Below are 16,603 nucleotides of genomic sequence, written 5' to 3' on the forward strand. Positions count from 1 at the left end.
GGGAGCTCCCCACCCCAGGAATTGGCTCCATGAATCCATATGAGAAATTTCCTAATAAAATCCTTCCAGCAGTTTCATGCAAATGCTAAGCTGCATCCGAGACCAGATGGATCTCTGCAGGAGCCCACAAGCCCAATGCTCATATACGGATTCATCCATGCCTGATCTTTCTCCACCTTGCTGCCTACAAGGAAGAGATCACTGGCCCAGCCTTTGTTTACAGTAACCTGCCTGAAATCCTCATGCTACCAGGAAACTTTATTAGCTGGGTTGGTAGGCATAAAACTAAAGTTCAAAGTACAATGTAGGGCAGGTGTTAATCATAGAAATATAGAGTCCTTGTGCCCTGGGAAGATGTTTGCAGAAACACTTTGGAGGTTCATACTCAAGATCTACTGATGCTGAGGAATTACCATGCTATAATCAGTCAGGGTGATTTCAGAGGGACAGACATGCTACAAAGGGGGAAATACAAGCCTGGGTTTAGAAACCAAGCACACCTATTTCTCTTTCTGTGTTCAACCACATTATATTTAATTCAACTTAGAATTCCTGCTGTTATGGTTATAGCATTGTTTTCCAACTAGTGTGCCAGGGCACATTGAGAAACATTCAGGGGAGCCTTTCTTTCATTAACTTGCAACCCTGATCTTCCTGCATTCTCTCTCTCTCTCTCTCTCTCTCTCTCTCTCTCATTCTGAGGAACATTCAGGGGAGCTGGCAACTTTAACTTGCAACACATTATCTTCCCAAAATAAAACAGTGACAAAAAAAGAGGGAAACACTTTTGCATGACTGTTTATATTCTGAAAATCTCCCTCCTCCAAACAAAAACCCTCCCCAGCTTCAGTAACTAACAGTTCCTTAGTTCTACTTCGAGGGCTTGAGAAATACAATTAGGTAGCAAAGTAGCTTGATGATGATGGTGGGTGGGTGTCCACCCTATAAAGAGGGTTTTAAAAATATAGTGGTACCTCAGGTTAAGAACTTAATTCATCCTGGAGGTCTGTTCTTATCCTGAAACTGTTCTTAACCTGAAGTACCACTTTAGTTAATGGGGCCTCCTGCTGCTGCTGATACACCGCTGCATGATTTCTGTTCTCATCCTGAAGCAAAGTTCTTAACCCGAGGAAATATTTCTGGGTTAGTGGAGTCTGTAACCTGAAGCGTATGTAACCCGAGGTACCACTGTAACCCTGAAAGTGAGCAGTGTCTTTTGTGTTTCTCACTCCTTCTACCCTCAACATCACCCCCCCTTCTTCTCTAACTCTCCCCCCAGGCAACCCCCTCCTCCTTAACAGTCAGCCAGCTTTATGGGGACAGGGAGAATGTTGCAGGAAAGGATCGTGTCTGCATGTTTGTCCAGTGCTATGTGTTTCTTGCTTTTCCTTCTGATCCTAATCTTGTTTTGCCCTCTCCATGCCCCCCATCCAACCAAAGGGAAGCTGGGCTGCCATGTGGAGTCCATCAATTTGGCCCTGCAGTGCATTGCTTGGCTTCCCACCGACACATGCCTCCCCACTTACATGTGTGCCAAAAATAGCACTGAAAAGGGGTGGGATGGAATGGAGAGATTCCCCAGTACACGTGCCTTGTAACAGAACCCCAGCGTCAGTGGCTCCCATAGGGGAGCTGCAGAAAGGATGAGTGGCTGGACAAGGAAGCTGTGGACTCAAAAAGGTTGAAAACCACTGGGCGAGGTGAGACACAGGAAGTGAGGAAAGTGTATGGAACTGCTTGGACCAGCAACAAGGAATTGTCTTCCATTCGTGTAGAGCAGGCATAGGCAAACTTGGCCCTCCAGATGTTTTGGGGCTACAATTCCCACCATCTCTGACCACTGGTCCTGTTGGCTAGGGATGATGAGAGTTGTAGTGCCAAAACATCTGGAGGGCCGAGTTTGCCTATGCCTGGTGTAGGTGCTTAGACCATGAATCAAAGTGGTATGTTATGATCACAGATCCTCTCATCTCACATAGGAGATCAGTATCGCCACAAAGTAAGGAGTCAGCCTCTGTGGAGCACACTCTGAATGTGAGGAAGCCAGGAAAGCAATTCACCCAGCAGTCTGTGTGCCCAGCTCACACCCAGCTGTCCATGTTGCCAGTCATTGAAGCACCCACTACCAGGATCCCTCTGGCCTCTGGGAAAATATCTTCAGAATGTGAAACAACTTATTTGTTGATACAGGCCTGCTCAGAGAGCTAAAGCTGAAAAGTATTTTAATATGCACTTTATTTTATAAATAAAATGCCTTGAAAGGGATCTTGCCTTCTGCCTTCCCTTGGGGCCTCATCGCCCTTCCAGGTCATTCACGAGATGTGGGTTTTTGGCCTTCAGGGCCTCATACAGCATATCCTTGCACCGGAGGTCCCAGCTTGGCACAAGCCTGTAGAGCTCTCGCATCTTGTCTGGGTTAGTTTCCTGAGCAATGATTCTTTGGTATTGCTCATCACTGAGGACGGAGCCATACAATCTATCCAGCACCGGTTCTGCTGGGGTGGTCCGTTGGATTAGCGCCTCCCTGTGCCGCTCGATGAAGTGCACGTTGGAAGAGTTTGGAAACTGCGGCCCTGCCCGGAAAGCGAAAAAGAACAAAAATCTTGCTACAGGTTCACACTGCAGGCTTAAGACTGGTTGCCCAACTCATTCCCTCCTCCCCCATGCCCTAGGAATTGTAGTTCCATGAGGGGAGGGATTGTGAACAGAGCATTACTAGTAGCTCATCTGCCTACAGTTCCCAGAATTCTTTGGGCAAAGCCATAACTGTTGAGGAAGTATAAAACTGAAATACAGTAAGTGAGAGCAGTTGCAAGGGAGCCAGGGATGGGGCCAGCCCTACCATTAGGGAGAGTGAGGTGGCATCATAATTTGGGGTATCATGAAACAACAGCACATTGTCAGATAATTAATTTCACATAGTATTATACTCAGCTTTATATTTTATTGCTTGAAAGCCCAGGAATTGATAGCTCCTACATTGTAGTGGGTTGGACTAGATGAGACTTGGAATCCCTCCAAATTCTATGCTTCTGTTATTGTTGTTATAATTACTGAACCCAGCTTTCTCCCACAGGGAGAGAAGAGACCATTTCGCTCACTATCCAAAAGCCATGAAAACTTTGCCCGCAAGGTCTCTGTCCTTGGAAGAAGACGAGCCTATGGAACATTGTCTCACAGATTTATGTATTATGCTTGCAGTATCACTTCATAACAAATGACAATAAAAGCAAGTAACAGTTAATATTTAAAAGAACTGACACTTAGTTTAAAACTGATAAGCGCACACTGTAAAACTTAGAGTGAGGAGTTCAAGGTCAGCAAAACCAGTTCTGCTACTGTTTCATCAGCCCTCTGTGCTCCTATTGGGAGGAAAGTGGGATACAAATACATGCAGAGAAATAATTAAAACCTGCTCACCTTGTGCTGGGTGTGGAATAGGAGAATCCATCTCCTCTGAAATGAACTCTCCTGAAATAGAATAAGAGGCAGTCAAAGAGGGAACGTGACTGGTGGTCTTTTTCTGTCCTGCCTCCTAAGATATGACCCAACCTCACGATCATCCCTTGATTAAAACTCACTTTTTTTCAAATGCGCCTTCCAGACAATTTCTTCCCTTTTTCTGCCCTTCTTTATCAGGCAGAAGGAGAACTCTTCTTGCATTTGCTCAGCAGACAGTTCTAGGTACTGCTGCAGTTTCTCTGCATCCAGGTATTGAAACTTCAGTTCCTGTGGGAAAGAATGAAACCTTTGTAGGTGTGAATCTGGCTTAGCCCAACCCGCCATTGCAAGGGAGTCAACTTAAAGGGTGAAGAGGGATCCTGGTTGAATGTCTCCCATTCTCGGGATTCACCATCTGGGCTCTGCAAAACCTTTCATCATATTTGTCTCACCTCAGGACAGACGGTGACATTCTTTGAATCCTTCAAAGAGACCTGAGAGCCAATTTTCAGAGGTCTCTGAGTCGCAGGGGGTTTCTCTATTCTCTTTGAATTTTCTTCACTGTCACTGACCGCCTGGGAAAGACAAATAAAGTCACATTTGAGATACGCGGAGAGGAAGCCAAGACTAGATCCCTACAACTTTCTTGGCATTGTTACACCAGCTAAGGCAGGAATGGGGAACCTGATGCCCTCCAGTCAGCAAGAGTCAGGGCTGATGGGTTTTGTAGTCCAGTAACATCTGCAGAGACACAGATTCTCCATCTGCAATATGAAGAATATTAAAGCACATGGCACCAGAAACTAAAATGTAAGGAGGAGATTCCCTGTCCTCATGGGGAACTCAAGCCAGGGCTCTTGGACTGGACATCCTAGTGGCTGAGAGGTACCAGCAATCCTGGGTCCACCTGCATCTTGATGAGTCCATGCAGGAAACCACAGAAGCCATGAAACCCATGTGCCAACACTGCAAATGAAGAAGGATTTTCTTCCTCAAAAGTTCATTTAGATAGCTTGTATGAATTAAGCAGAATTTCCTCATCACTAAATACGTTTACCCTGGAGGAAGCCTGATTTCAGTGAATGTTTCCGGAAGGAATCCATTGAGACTCACAAGGGAGGCTAAGGACTGAATTGTTTCACAATTCAGTGACAACACCATTGTTTGGAGAACCAGACAGGGAATTTGGGCTTTAGCAAGCAGGTTGTTTAAGAAGTTAAAAGGGTGTATTTCAATTTTGGAAAAATCACTTTAAAGCAACAGTGTTGGTGAGAAGATAAGTAACCCAGCAGAGGGCAACTTGTAAATTTTCTCTCTACTGGCATGTTGGGTAGAACTGATCAAGTCCAACAATTGTGCATAGTCGGGGTTAATATGATCAAGTAAATGATCCAGGCAATCGGAATACCAGAGTTGGAGGTTCCTGGTTACCTTTATTATCGAAAGGTCATTGGGCAGGAGGTACAGGTGAAATGTTGGTGTTTCCAGTCGAAGGCTCTGATAGAGCAGCACAACAGTGTTGATCTTTTGCTTAAACAACTTTTTGAAAATGACTCCAAGGGAAGAGAACTTGGGGTTTTCCAACACAGCATGGCGAGGCTCCACTCTGTCTGGCTTCTCCAGCCTCATCCCCCCTTCGACAAAATGTGCAATGTAGACATGGGAACTATCTTTACCTGAAAAGGAGCCCAAAGGAAACATAGACAAACATGTTACAAGTGGGAAAGTGAAAAAAAATCACCATCACTTAACCCTCACCCCCTCTGTATCATCCAAGTATTTATTTTCTCATCATCATTTAAGTGGTCTATAGCATTGTTTCACAGTGCTGTATGTTCTCATGGTAAAGGTAAAGGGACCCCTGACCATTAGGTCCGGTCGTGGACGACTCTGAGGTTGCAGTGCTCATCTCACTTTACTGGCCGAGGGAGCCAGTGTACAGCTTCCAGGTCATGTGGCCAGCATGACTAAGCCGCTTCTGACGAAACAGAGCAGCACATGGAAACGCCATTTACCTTCCCGCCAGAACGGTACTGTCAGGGAACTGCCATCGGAGCCAAGAGTGGAGGTAAGACTCCCCAACGATACAGGAGAAGGGACCAGCAGGGAGAGAGAGAACACTTCCTTTGGGGAAGGAAATGGGAGTGACACCAGGAAGAGAGGGGAGCAGGGAAGGACTTCGGAGAGATGGCTCCAAGACTCTTCCACAGAGACCAGCGGGGAGAGCCCAGGACCTCCGCTGGCCACGCCCACTCTGCGCAGAAGACTTCCACGCAGGGAATCTAGGCGGAGACTTGGCGTCAAGCAGTTTTTATGTTGGAAGAAGTTTAGGAAACACCCACTGATGGATTCTGCCAGTGACTCACAGAGCCATGGAGAAAGGGCTGTCCAGCCAGGGAAAGGTCTAGCAGGGCAACGTTGCCTAGAGCAGCATCTTGCTTACGCACGAGCAACCCCCAATTCCCTTTACAGGTACCTATTTATCTACTAGCACTTTGATGGGCTTTTGAACTGCTAGGTTGGCAGGAGCAGGGACCGAGCAACAGGAGCTCACCCCATTGAGGGGATTCGAACCGCTGGCCTTCTGATCGGCAAGCCCTAGGCTCTGTGGTTTAGACAACAGCTCCAACACGTCTTACAACAAAATACAAAGCATCACAGAAACAGTAAAATAGCAGAACATTTTGCAAAATTGAAACAAATCAGAAAAGACAATTTAGCCAGCACTACTGATCCCTAGAACCCACACCACTGCCCCCCAAACATTCTGGAAATGTCAATGGAAGTTATTCCTGTTTAAGATTCTTCCTATTATGGTTATAATGCTGTAAGGTTTTTCCCATGTGATACCTGAAAGAGACAAGGAGTGAGGGACGCAAATGGCTGCCATGGCTTCTACTGCATCCACTTTAATGTTGAGCAGAGGGCCAGCGATCTGCCACTCCTTGGTGTTTTGTTCTTCCAGGTGCTTAGGCCATGAATCAAAGTGGTATGTTATGGTCACAGCTTCTCTCACTTCCCATATGAGACCAGTATCACAGCAATGGAAGGAGCCAGCCTTTGTGAAGCGCGCTCTGAATGGCACAAAGGGAAAGATGAAAGGGGAATCAGGTTGAACATGAATTGGGAGAACTTCCTCTGCTGGTCTAATTGATATTTTTGCAGGAGGTGCTTCACACGCTGAGTAAGGAGGTAAAAAAATTATGGAAGGAAATTTCCTGGGCAGGCACCACTCTGCACACTCAGGATTTTGCCACAGAGAAGCACGTTTATTATGAGGCTGCCCAAAAAGTATTCTTCTGATACTGAGAAGGTGACTTTAAAATGCCTGCGTTCATGCAGAGTAAAGCCAAGTGGTAGGATTAACTACTAATCTTCTGATTCCTGGTGTGTTGATGATACTAGAACTTCAGGGGAAATTATCATATTCATTGAGCAGGCCAGGGGTTCTACAAGCCATGAACCCATTTTGCTCTAAACCAGTATTTCTCATAGTGGGTGATCCCACCCCCTGCAGGGTGCTGGAATGATTGAGGGGGGCAGTGGGAGCTTCAGGTGCAATTGGGGGGCATTGAATAAAAATAAGGGGGCGGTGAAAGCATAAAGAAGAAAAAAGAAGAAAATTTTGAAAAAACATATGTTGTGTAATGACGCTTACCGCAACCTGGGCACTGTTGTGAGACACTGACAATGCCTCCCCTTGATCTGACGGTTGTGCTGGAGGTGAGGGGTTTTCCTGGGTTTGGGTGAATCCATTTTAGCTTCACCCAGGCCCAGGAAGTGGATTGCAGCTTGACTGCCTATTTGGTCCATGGCAGGCAGGCTGTGACACTGGCCCCATCCCTGGGGCAGATTGAACTGACATGACAGGCTTAACTCTAGTCCTCCTCATAGGTTTTTAATCCCGGGCCTAGTCCACCTCCTCATCCAGTTCTGAAAAACTATTTGTACATGTTTCATCTGTTCTGTAATGATGCTTACCAACGTAACATGGAGTTATAGTTGTAGTGATTATTTTCCAAATAAACACACAAAATGCATGTTATAACTGATCAGTGGTCAAGTCCACCAGCAGGTCTTAAAAAAACTTTTAAAAAAGTTTTAAATTTCATTTCCTTCATTGTATTTAGAGGAACATGGGTGGAGACAGCAACCATATTTGATGACTGTGAGACCCACAGAAACCAGATGCGTTCCGAGGAACAATTCAATGTAGAAACCATTCCTTGAAGGGAGAAATTTTCAAGAGATCGGGGAGAGAGATCACTTACCTGTAAGCTTCACGGCCACTTTCTGAGTCCCAAAACACCTCTGCTTTTATTCTTTCTGGAAGATCCTATAATAAAACCACAAGCATGAATGAGGATTCCAGAATCCTCCCATCTGAAAACGGGGCGTTCTTGTCTATTTCCAGCACCGCTGTGACCATACCAAGGAGCACTGCTTGAGGCCAAAGCCACAACTAGGCAGCCGCGCCCTCAGGTTGCCGTCGTGTTCTTCCTCGCTACCCATCTCCAGCCTTCGGAACTCCTCCTCTACCTGGGCTTTCGCGAAGCGTCTCCTGGAAGTCTTCTTGGCCATCGCGCTCCTTCCCCGCCAGCCCCAGCCCAGCCAAATCCTCGGCCAGCGAAAGATCCAGATCCGGAGACTGTGCCAAGGCAGAGAGGCAGGAGAGCCAGACTCTGGTGCCCAACTCGCGGCGCCTGATGCCCTGGAGGAGAGATGCCTGGCCCGAGGGCAGCGGGAAACCCGCCGCTTGCTGCTCCCTTTGGCGAGGAAACCCTTTGAGATGCTTCCCTCCGTCCGCGGCAGGAGACTCGAGGGCGGGGCGAGCGCAAGAGGCGTCTTTCCCGGGAGCTCTCGCTCTCTTTCCCAACAGGTTCTGAAGCAGGGAGGAGCGGCAAGGAGTTGGGCGGGGCGAGCGCAAGAGGCGTCTTTCCCGGGAGCTCTCGCTCTCTTTCCCAACAGGTTCTGAAGCAGGGAGGAGCGGCAAGGAGTTGGAGCAGGAAAACGTGTGAGCGTGAGAGAAGAACCTGCTCCTCCTTTGGGAATTTCAAAAAACACACAACCCTCCCCCTCAAAAAAAGCAATCCTTGAAGTTGCTTGGGGGAGAGCTGGATGAGAGTGAAGCAGCCAAACAGCTGCTCAACGAGGAGGAGCACAGAAAGGGCTCCTGCAGGACCCAGGTATTACAATGAACAATAATTTTCTTTCCCAGAACCATCTCTTTGTGTATGATTGCAACAGGTAACTCTAATCTCTATCCACCAGCCAAATGTTGCATATGAAAGGTAACTGACCCACCTTTGCCAGTAATTCATATTCCATTTCTGCACCCACATCCTGCCTGCTGACAGCCAAGAATGCAGGACCTTCGCATCCTCCCTGAAATGATGTGAGGAGGCAGTGGCGTAGCGTGGGTTGTCAGCACCCGGGGCAAGGCAAGTAATTTGCGCCCCCTAACCCGTGGATTTGCGCCCCCTAACCCATGGATTTGCCCTAACCCCAGATGTTGCGTCCGGTGCGGCCGGCCCCCCCTGCACCCCCCACGCTACGCCACTGTGAGGAGGGGAGAGGGGAGTATCCTCAGCGTCCTACAGAGCTGGAGGGAGTTTTGTAGGCCATGTGGCCTGAGGCACAAAATCCAGCCCTACAGCATGTTCAGCAGGTGGCTGTCAAGACTCTGCCTGAAGACCTCCAAATGAGACAGCTCCCCATCCCAGGAATTGGCTCCATGAAACCATGAGAAATTTCCAGACAAAACTCTTCCAGCAGTTTCATGCAAATGTTAAGCTGCATCAGAGACAAGATGGATCTCTGCAGGAACCCACAAACCCAAAGGTCATATATGGATTCATCAGTTATTTCTCCACCTTCCTGCCTACAGGTAAAAATAAAAGGTTAATTAACCATTGGATGGTTAAGTTCAGTCAAAGGTGACTATGGGGTTGTGGCGCTCATATTGCTTCAGGCCAAGGGAGCTGGTGTTTGTCTGCAGACAGCTTTCCGGATCATGTGGCCAGCATGGCTAAACTGCTTCTGGCGCAATGGAACACTGTGACGGAAGCCAGAGTGCATGGAAATGCTGTCTACCTTCCCATCACAGTGATACCTATTTATCTACTTGCACTGGCATGCTTTCGAACTGCTAGGTTGGCAGAAGCTGGGACAGGGCAATGGGAGCTCACTCAGATCGCAAACCCAAGATACTCAATGGTTCAGACCACAGTGCCACCCTACAAAGAAGAGATCACTGCCCATAACATGCAGTTTTTCAATGCAATGGGTCTGGCTCTGTTTACAATAACATGCTATCAGCAAACTTTATGATCTGGATTGGTAGGCATGAAACTGAGGTTCAAAGAGCAGCTTCACATCCTCCTACAATGTAAGATCAAGGGGGGTGGAGTGACTGTGCTGTGAAGACAGGTTGCAACATTTGGGACTTTTTAGTTCAGGGAAAGGGCGAGTCAGAGCTGACATGATTGAAGTTCATACGGCATGGAGACAGTGGTTGGAGTAATGTTTTTCTCCCTCTCTTGTATCACGAGAACCTGGTAGTATCCAATGAAGGTGAGTGTTGGAAGATTCAGGACTGAAAAATGAAATTACTTCTCCATGCAACGCAGAATTAAACGATGGAACTTGCTCCCACAAGAGGCAGTGCTGGCTACCAACCTGGGTGCCTTTAAAAGAGGATTAGACAACTTAGTGGACCTGGGGCTGCGGTTGGCTGCTAGCCACAATGGCCACCCTCTGTCTCCATAGTTGGAGGCAGCAATGATTCTGAATAGCAGTTGCAGGAAACCACAGGAGGGAGGAGTTGTGAGCCCTTGTGCTCAAATCCTGCTTGCTGGTTCCTGACAGGCAACTGTTCGGCCACTGTGAGAGCAGGATGCTGGAGTATATGGGCCATTGGCCTGATACAGCAAACTCTTCTAATGTTATTTTGTGTCCTTTTGTAAACCTCCAAATTAACCATAATCTCTTTTCTCACTTGACTGTTGTAAGGACAAAGAAAGCAGAACCCTGAATCAAACTAACCATGACCTTTTGTGGCAACCACACAGGGTCCCCAGACGTTTAACAGTCTAATGATCCCTGTGCCACCACTGTGCTCGCTTCCCCGCTGCCACCAACCAGTTACACTCTGGTAAAACACTGAGTCCAGTCAGTTATTAAAAGTGAACGAAAAAACAAAAACAAAACAAGTTTATTTTACAAACATTAACAAGTTTATGGTTTCTCAGATAATATTCCTGTCGGTATGTTGACTTTAGTTTCTTTACCGGCCTATACCTTCCTAATACCTTCTGACTGATTATCTCAACTGTTTGACTGACTCCTCTTAACAAATTCTCTCACTCTCTCACACCAGGCTAGCCCAACCCACAGACTTATCTTCTCTGTCTCTTCTAACTCCAGACTGTCTTCTCAACAACTCTAACTCCTAAAAAACCCCCTCTGTGCTTAAACCTTATACAGTTAACTCTGCCCCCTGGGTTCCCCTTGGTTAGTCATTTTACAATTAGTTAACCCTTTCCCTATGAACCCAGTATGATGTCACACACCTAGGAGGGCAAACGCCACACCTATATATTGCCAGGCCTGATCTGAACCTGCTTTGTCACTTCTACACATTCCAGGAACTAGCAACAAGCTCTCCCCCTCACCTTTCCTGGATCATACTTACCAATTTTTAACTTGCCTTTTTGAAATTTTCAGCATTTTGAGCGAGTTCTCTGGACCGGCGCTATCCTCAGTCTGTCTGAGGCAGGTGCCTCAAGCAACACTCTGGAAAGGGTGGCATATTTGTATCTGGGTGCTGTGCCCACTCCCTGCCCCCTTGCTTGTGGCGCTGACACCTCCTACTCCCTGGGACAGTTTCTTCAGGAATGCAGGAAAGCGTTCCCTCCTTGCCCACCGTTTTCCTTCTCCATTTCGTCCCCCTTGCTTTCCTGCTCTCTTTCTTCTCCCTCTGTTTTCCTACTCCACTTCACACCCTGCTTTCCTACTTTCCCTCTCCCCCTATTACAATAATCATCCTACAATACTAATCTATTTTCCCCTTCTGTTCAAAGTTCACTCACTTTATTAAACGACATTCAATGTACCACCTCCTCTCTCTGAGTGTTTTATCAAATGACCTCTCAGCATTCCATGGACACTTTTAGACTTTTCCATGTAGGAGTCAGAGAATCATAGACTTGTAGAGTTGGAAGGGACCACAATGATTCTCTAGTCCATCTCCCTGCAATGCAGGAAGCTTTCACCCAAAAGCTTTCACCCAAAGTGAGGCTCAAACCCAAACCATGAGGCACAGAGGAGACTGTGGTGTCTTTATTATATTTGGTTTATTTACACATATATACAGCCTGAGCCTACTGTTCAATTACATTCCTTTTTTTTTCTTCCCAAAATTTTTATTGGTTTTCACAATATTATAAACAAACAAACAAACAAACAAACAAACACACAAGACAAACAAACATAACAAACATAAATCATAGCCTTATTGAAAATTACAGTTATTAACTTTGTTAAGTGACTTCCTCGCTTCCCCTTGGTTGAATTTCATTGCATGTCCTTTTAACGGTTTTCCAAACCCCAATTTTTATAAAATTTAACTTAAACATTAACATCCTTAAATCTCCACCTTATATAATTATACATATTAATTCATCACTTAACATAAACAAAATCCTAAGCCTGATTAAGTATCTGCAAGTTCTTTCCGGTTAATTTCACTTAACAAATTTAGCTAAATAATCATTGAATTTATTCCATTCTTCCTGATATTCCTCCTCCTTCTGGTCGCGGACTCTTACGGTTAGGTCAGCTAGCTCCGAAAAATCCATCATCTTCATCTGCCATTCTTCTACTGTTGGTAATTCTTGGGTTTTCCACTTTTTAGCTAACAAAATACGAGCAGCAGTTGTGGCATACAAAAATAATTTAACATCTTACTTGGGCAATTCCAAACCTGTTATTCCAAGAAGAAAGGCCTCTGGTTTCTTTATAAATGTATATTTCAACATTTTTTTTCAATTCATTATAAATCTTTTCCCAGAAGTCTTTCACCTTGGGACAGGTCCACCACATATGATAAAAGGTTCCTTCCTTTTCTTTACATTTCCAACATATATTGTCACAATTTTGATATATCTTTGCTAATTTTCCTGTACTGTTCAATTACATTCCAAGAGGGTCCCTTGCTTCTCCCACAGGTGCAGCAGCTTTGCATCCAAAACAGAAATCTGCTCTCCATTTACAGCCTTTCAGCCCACATGATTCTTTGCCTCCACATCTTGCTAGTCACCACTAATAGACCCAAAGGATTTTTCCTCCTGTCCACATCAGGCAAATCTATTGGCCTTTGTTCATCTAACTCCCTTTGGCTCAGGGTGGGCTGCATCCAGAAGATTCTTTGCCTGGTTGGTGGCTTTCTTGATTGTCATCACCCTGCTTTTGTTTGCTTATGACTTGACCATTATCAGGCTGCGTCATGAGTAAGCTGTCTTGTGTTATTTCCAACACTTGCTAGCTCCAGGGATTTAGGGGGTTGCTTAAATGCTAACCCTTTTCTGAATCCAGAGATTTAGGGGAGTCTGCCCAACCCCCTCAGCAAACTCATAACCATACATTGTGCTGCATCCATGGGCTTCCTTGAATGAGGCGCTTTGCTTACCATATACAAGAGAATTTTGGTGTGGAAGGCAGGCCTGGATATCTACTGCAAAAGTCCTCTAGAAGAATGCTATAACCAGGACTGCCAGTTCTTGTCTCTCTCTCTTATACACACACACACACACACACACACACAGCCTTTCTCTTTGTCTTACTGAGTCGTTTTTAGAAAGTGTGGAGTTTGGAACTGACAGGGTTAAAACTCCGTGGTGTCCTTTATCTGGGAGGAGCTTGTCGCAGAGAAGTGAGTCACAGCGTGTGACTGCATTCAGACTTACTTTCGTTTCTGACTGAGACGCAGCTCAGCTCAGAGGCTGTGTGTGTGCTTTTGGAGCACGGGAGAAAATGCAAGAAAGCTCCGATGGAGAAAGACTGATTTATGGCTTGTAAATAAACGCTTCTAGAGATAAGAACCGAACTGTCTCTGGACTTGATTTATCCCTCATCTCACACGGACACAGGACCGCTGCTACTCTGCTCCCCTGCCAGGTCAGCTCCCAAGCAGAGCCACGCAGGGAAGCTTACTGGACGCAGGGAATTTTTCCGCAAAGGTTATGGAAGTTACGCGTTTCCTGACAAGTGTGAGAAGGGAGAAGGCTGCCAGCGTTGAGTTGCGATGATCTCCTGCCAGAAAGGGCAGTGGGAGATGCTGGAGCGAGGAGCCAAAGGCCAAGACGGGCGGCTGCTTCAGAGGTCCAGCTTGTTGGCAAACTTGTGAGTACGCTGAAGCCCCGGGGGGAGGAAGATGGCTGCTGCTCAGGAACAGCAAGGCCATGAGAGCTACCCTGGTGAGAGACTGAATGGGGCCAACTGGGAGGCCTGGTCAAGAAGAGCAAGGGGGTGGTTTGTGGCCACAGGGCTCTGGAGTCCAGTCCAGAAGGAGCCGGCCCCACCCATGCATGCTGCTGCTCTGCTGAGTGAGAGAGAGCAGAGAGAGCTCTGCATCTTGAAAGCAAGTGTGGACGCTTTGCTGTTGCCCCACCTGGAGGGCGTTGAATCGGCTCAGGCCGCTTGGCAGGTGCTGAGGAGTCTGTGCGAAAGCTCAGCAGGAGCCAAGGGCCGGGAGGAAGCCGAGGGCCAAGGGAGCAAGCCTCAGGCCGAAGTGGGAGCCAGACCAGAGGGGGCTGTTCCGGGAATCTGTTTCTCTGCTTCGACACGTCTGTGTGATGGTGCTGGAGAGCAGCTGAGAGCTGTGAAAGAGGGCACAGGCTGCACCCCAAGAAGGAGTGGGGGGGCAGGCCAGGCAGGCCATTCCAAGAGCTCTGAGAAAGTGAAAGGCTTTGAAAGTTGTTTGTGCTTTGAGACGACGTCCAACAGCGCTGGGAAGCATCCGCTAGAGGCCCAGGCTGCCAAGGACACCGGCCGGCGTGGAATGTCAACAAAGCAGGTTCCCAAGGCCAGTTCCCAGCAAAGACGTGGGAAAGCAGCAGGCCAGGAGGAAAAGAAAAACAAGGCGTCTTATCACCTCACAGCTGCGATGGCGTCTCTGAGAAAAGGCAAAAGCCTCAGTCGGGGGGAGGCTGTGGCCATGGCAACCGATGGGAACGTGAGCAGCGCCATGGCATCTTTGGAAAACAGCCAGAGACACTCTTTATCTCTTGTTGTCGACTCGGGAGCGTCTCACTGTCTCGTCAAATCCCGAGAGCTCCTGTGGGACTGCAAGACACTTAAAACTGGACGCTATGTCACCTTAGCAGATGGGTCTCAAAGACCACTGACTGAATCTGGGTTTCTATATTGTTCTTTTATAGATCATTGGGTAGAAGCTTATGTGGTCCCCGAGCTTGCCCACTCTCTTTTAAGTGTGCCAGCTCTGATGGCTGCTGGGTTCGATGTTCTGTTCTCTAACAATTTGTGTTCCTTCTACAGGGATGGGAAGAAGATCTACAGTGTTGAGAGAAAAGGCAGGCTCTTTCTAGTGGAGATGCCCATTGAAAATGGGACTGGTGGGAAAATGGGGCTGGTGGAAAATGGGGCTAGTGGAGAGTCCATTGAAGATGCCCAAGGGCAGTGTGCTAATGTCCCACCACACCATGATTGTATACACTTATGGCACAGGAGATTTGGGCACGTTGGGTGGTCATATGTGAGGAAGGCCACAGGCAACACCATTGGGTGTAGGTTCAAGGCATGTGACAGATACCTAGATTGTCAAGCCTGTAAGCAATCGAAGGTCACAACATGCACATACCCCAGGTCAGAGAGGAGAACCAGCAAACCCTTCGAACTTGTGCACGCAGATTTGTCAGGCCCCATGCCGACACCTTCTTTAGCTGGGTCTAAATGGGTTTTGCTTCTGATTGACGATTTTTCGAGACATTCTTGGACTTTTGCGCTGCAACAGAAGTCAGAGGCAGCTGCACTGATCAGGGATTGGATCACAGCGGTAGAGCTACGGTTCTCTACCAGGGTGATTTCCTTTCAATCTGATCGCGGGGGGGAGTTCACAGGTTCTGCGCTGCAATCGTTTTTCAGGCAGAAGGGTATCAGTCATCGACTGACTGCCCCCTACAGTCCGCAACAGAATGGGGTTGCAGAGAGAAAATTTCACACACTACAGGAGTCAGCGAATGCTATGTTGGCAGACTCGGGTCTGCCACAGCGCTTTTGGGCTGAGAGTTATAAGACGGCATGCTTTGTTCAGAACAGGGTGTTCAATTCAAGTGTGGGAGACACACCATACTTTCTGCTGCATGGGAAGCAACCGAAAGTGGATTTCTTGCGTGTGTTTGGCTGTGAGGCTTGGGTCCTCATTCCAAAGGCCATGCGCAGAAAGGGTGAGCCAAGGTCCAGGAAGATGATCTTTGTAGGCTATGAGCCGGGTTCAAAGGCGTGGCGTTTCGCATACCCTACTGGCAACCAGTCCAAGCTGCTTATTAGCGGCAGTGCTGAATTTTGCGAGCAGAGTGGGTGGAAGCGTCTTCACGGGAATCCAGATGTTCCGTTAGACTCAATGAGGAAGAGGAGGAGGACGAGGCTGAACCTGTTGCTGAGGTGCACAGTCCACAGCCACAGAGTCCAGAGCCGGGATCTCCAAGGGAGAGGCTCCGTATCTCTCCAAAAGGGAGTCCCAGGACCCCTTCAAAGGTCTCTGTCAAGTCTGAGCTTGGGAGTGAATCATCCTCGCCAGCAGGACCAGCTGTTCGCCCTAAACGGCGCAGCAGGTCAGAGGGGGATGTTTCTGAGGGTGGTAGGGTTGATCCAGGTGATTCAGGCGCAGTTCCAGAATTCACGCTGAGGAGGTCAGCAAGATCAACCAAAGGGAAGCCACCTGAAAGGTATGAAGCCACAAGTGTCTGGGTTGGTGTGGCTAGATGTGAACCTGAATCCTTTGAGGATGTTCAGAACTTGCCTCGGGAAGAAGCCAGCAAATGGCATGAGGCGATGCAGAAGGAGATGAACTCAATGGAGTCTCTTGGAGTGTTCTCACTCACACAGCTGCCGGCTAACCAGCAAGCTGTGAGCTGCAGATGGG

General features: G+C 47.5%; 2 protein-coding genes and 1 long non-coding RNA gene across 3 annotated transcripts in view; 1 reads left to right on the forward strand and 2 right to left on the reverse strand.

The window, feature by feature from the left end:
* LOC310748416 (uncharacterized protein) overlaps positions 1 to 16,603 on the reverse strand; it is a 376,897-nt gene that overhangs the window by 324,677 nt on the left and 35,617 nt on the right. The gene's annotated exons all lie outside the window — the stretch shown is intronic.
* LOC310747348 (uncharacterized protein) overlaps positions 2,221 to 16,603 on the reverse strand; it is a 28,893-nt gene continuing 14,510 nt past the window's right edge. Inside the window, exons 9-16 of the mRNA XM_083581714.1 lie at positions 7,873 to 8,412; positions 7,713 to 7,777; positions 6,292 to 6,515; positions 4,873 to 5,117; positions 3,894 to 4,016; positions 3,582 to 3,729; positions 3,421 to 3,471; positions 2,221 to 2,573 (exon numbers count right to left, since the gene is read on the reverse strand). Of these exons, the coding sequence (XP_083437840.1) occupies positions 2,293 to 2,573; positions 3,421 to 3,471; positions 3,582 to 3,729; positions 3,894 to 4,016; positions 4,873 to 5,117; positions 6,292 to 6,515; positions 7,713 to 7,777; positions 7,873 to 8,412 (1,677 nt within the window). The 3' untranslated portion in view covers positions 2,221 to 2,292. The remainder of the gene's footprint in view (positions 2,574 to 3,420; positions 3,472 to 3,581; positions 3,730 to 3,893; positions 4,017 to 4,872; positions 5,118 to 6,291; positions 6,516 to 7,712; positions 7,778 to 7,872; positions 8,413 to 16,603) is intronic.
* On the forward strand, positions 9,484 to 10,941 carry LOC310748478. Its single transcript, XR_014541338.1, has 2 exons — positions 9,484 to 10,014; positions 10,512 to 10,941. It is a non-coding gene; the product is annotated as an uncharacterized lncRNA (long non-coding RNA).

The sequence above is a fragment of the Podarcis filfolensis genome (assembly GCF_964270895.1).
Source record: "Podarcis filfolensis genome assembly, chromosome: 13".
Classification (NCBI taxonomy): Eukaryota; Metazoa; Chordata; class Lepidosauria; order Squamata; family Lacertidae; genus Podarcis; species Podarcis filfolensis.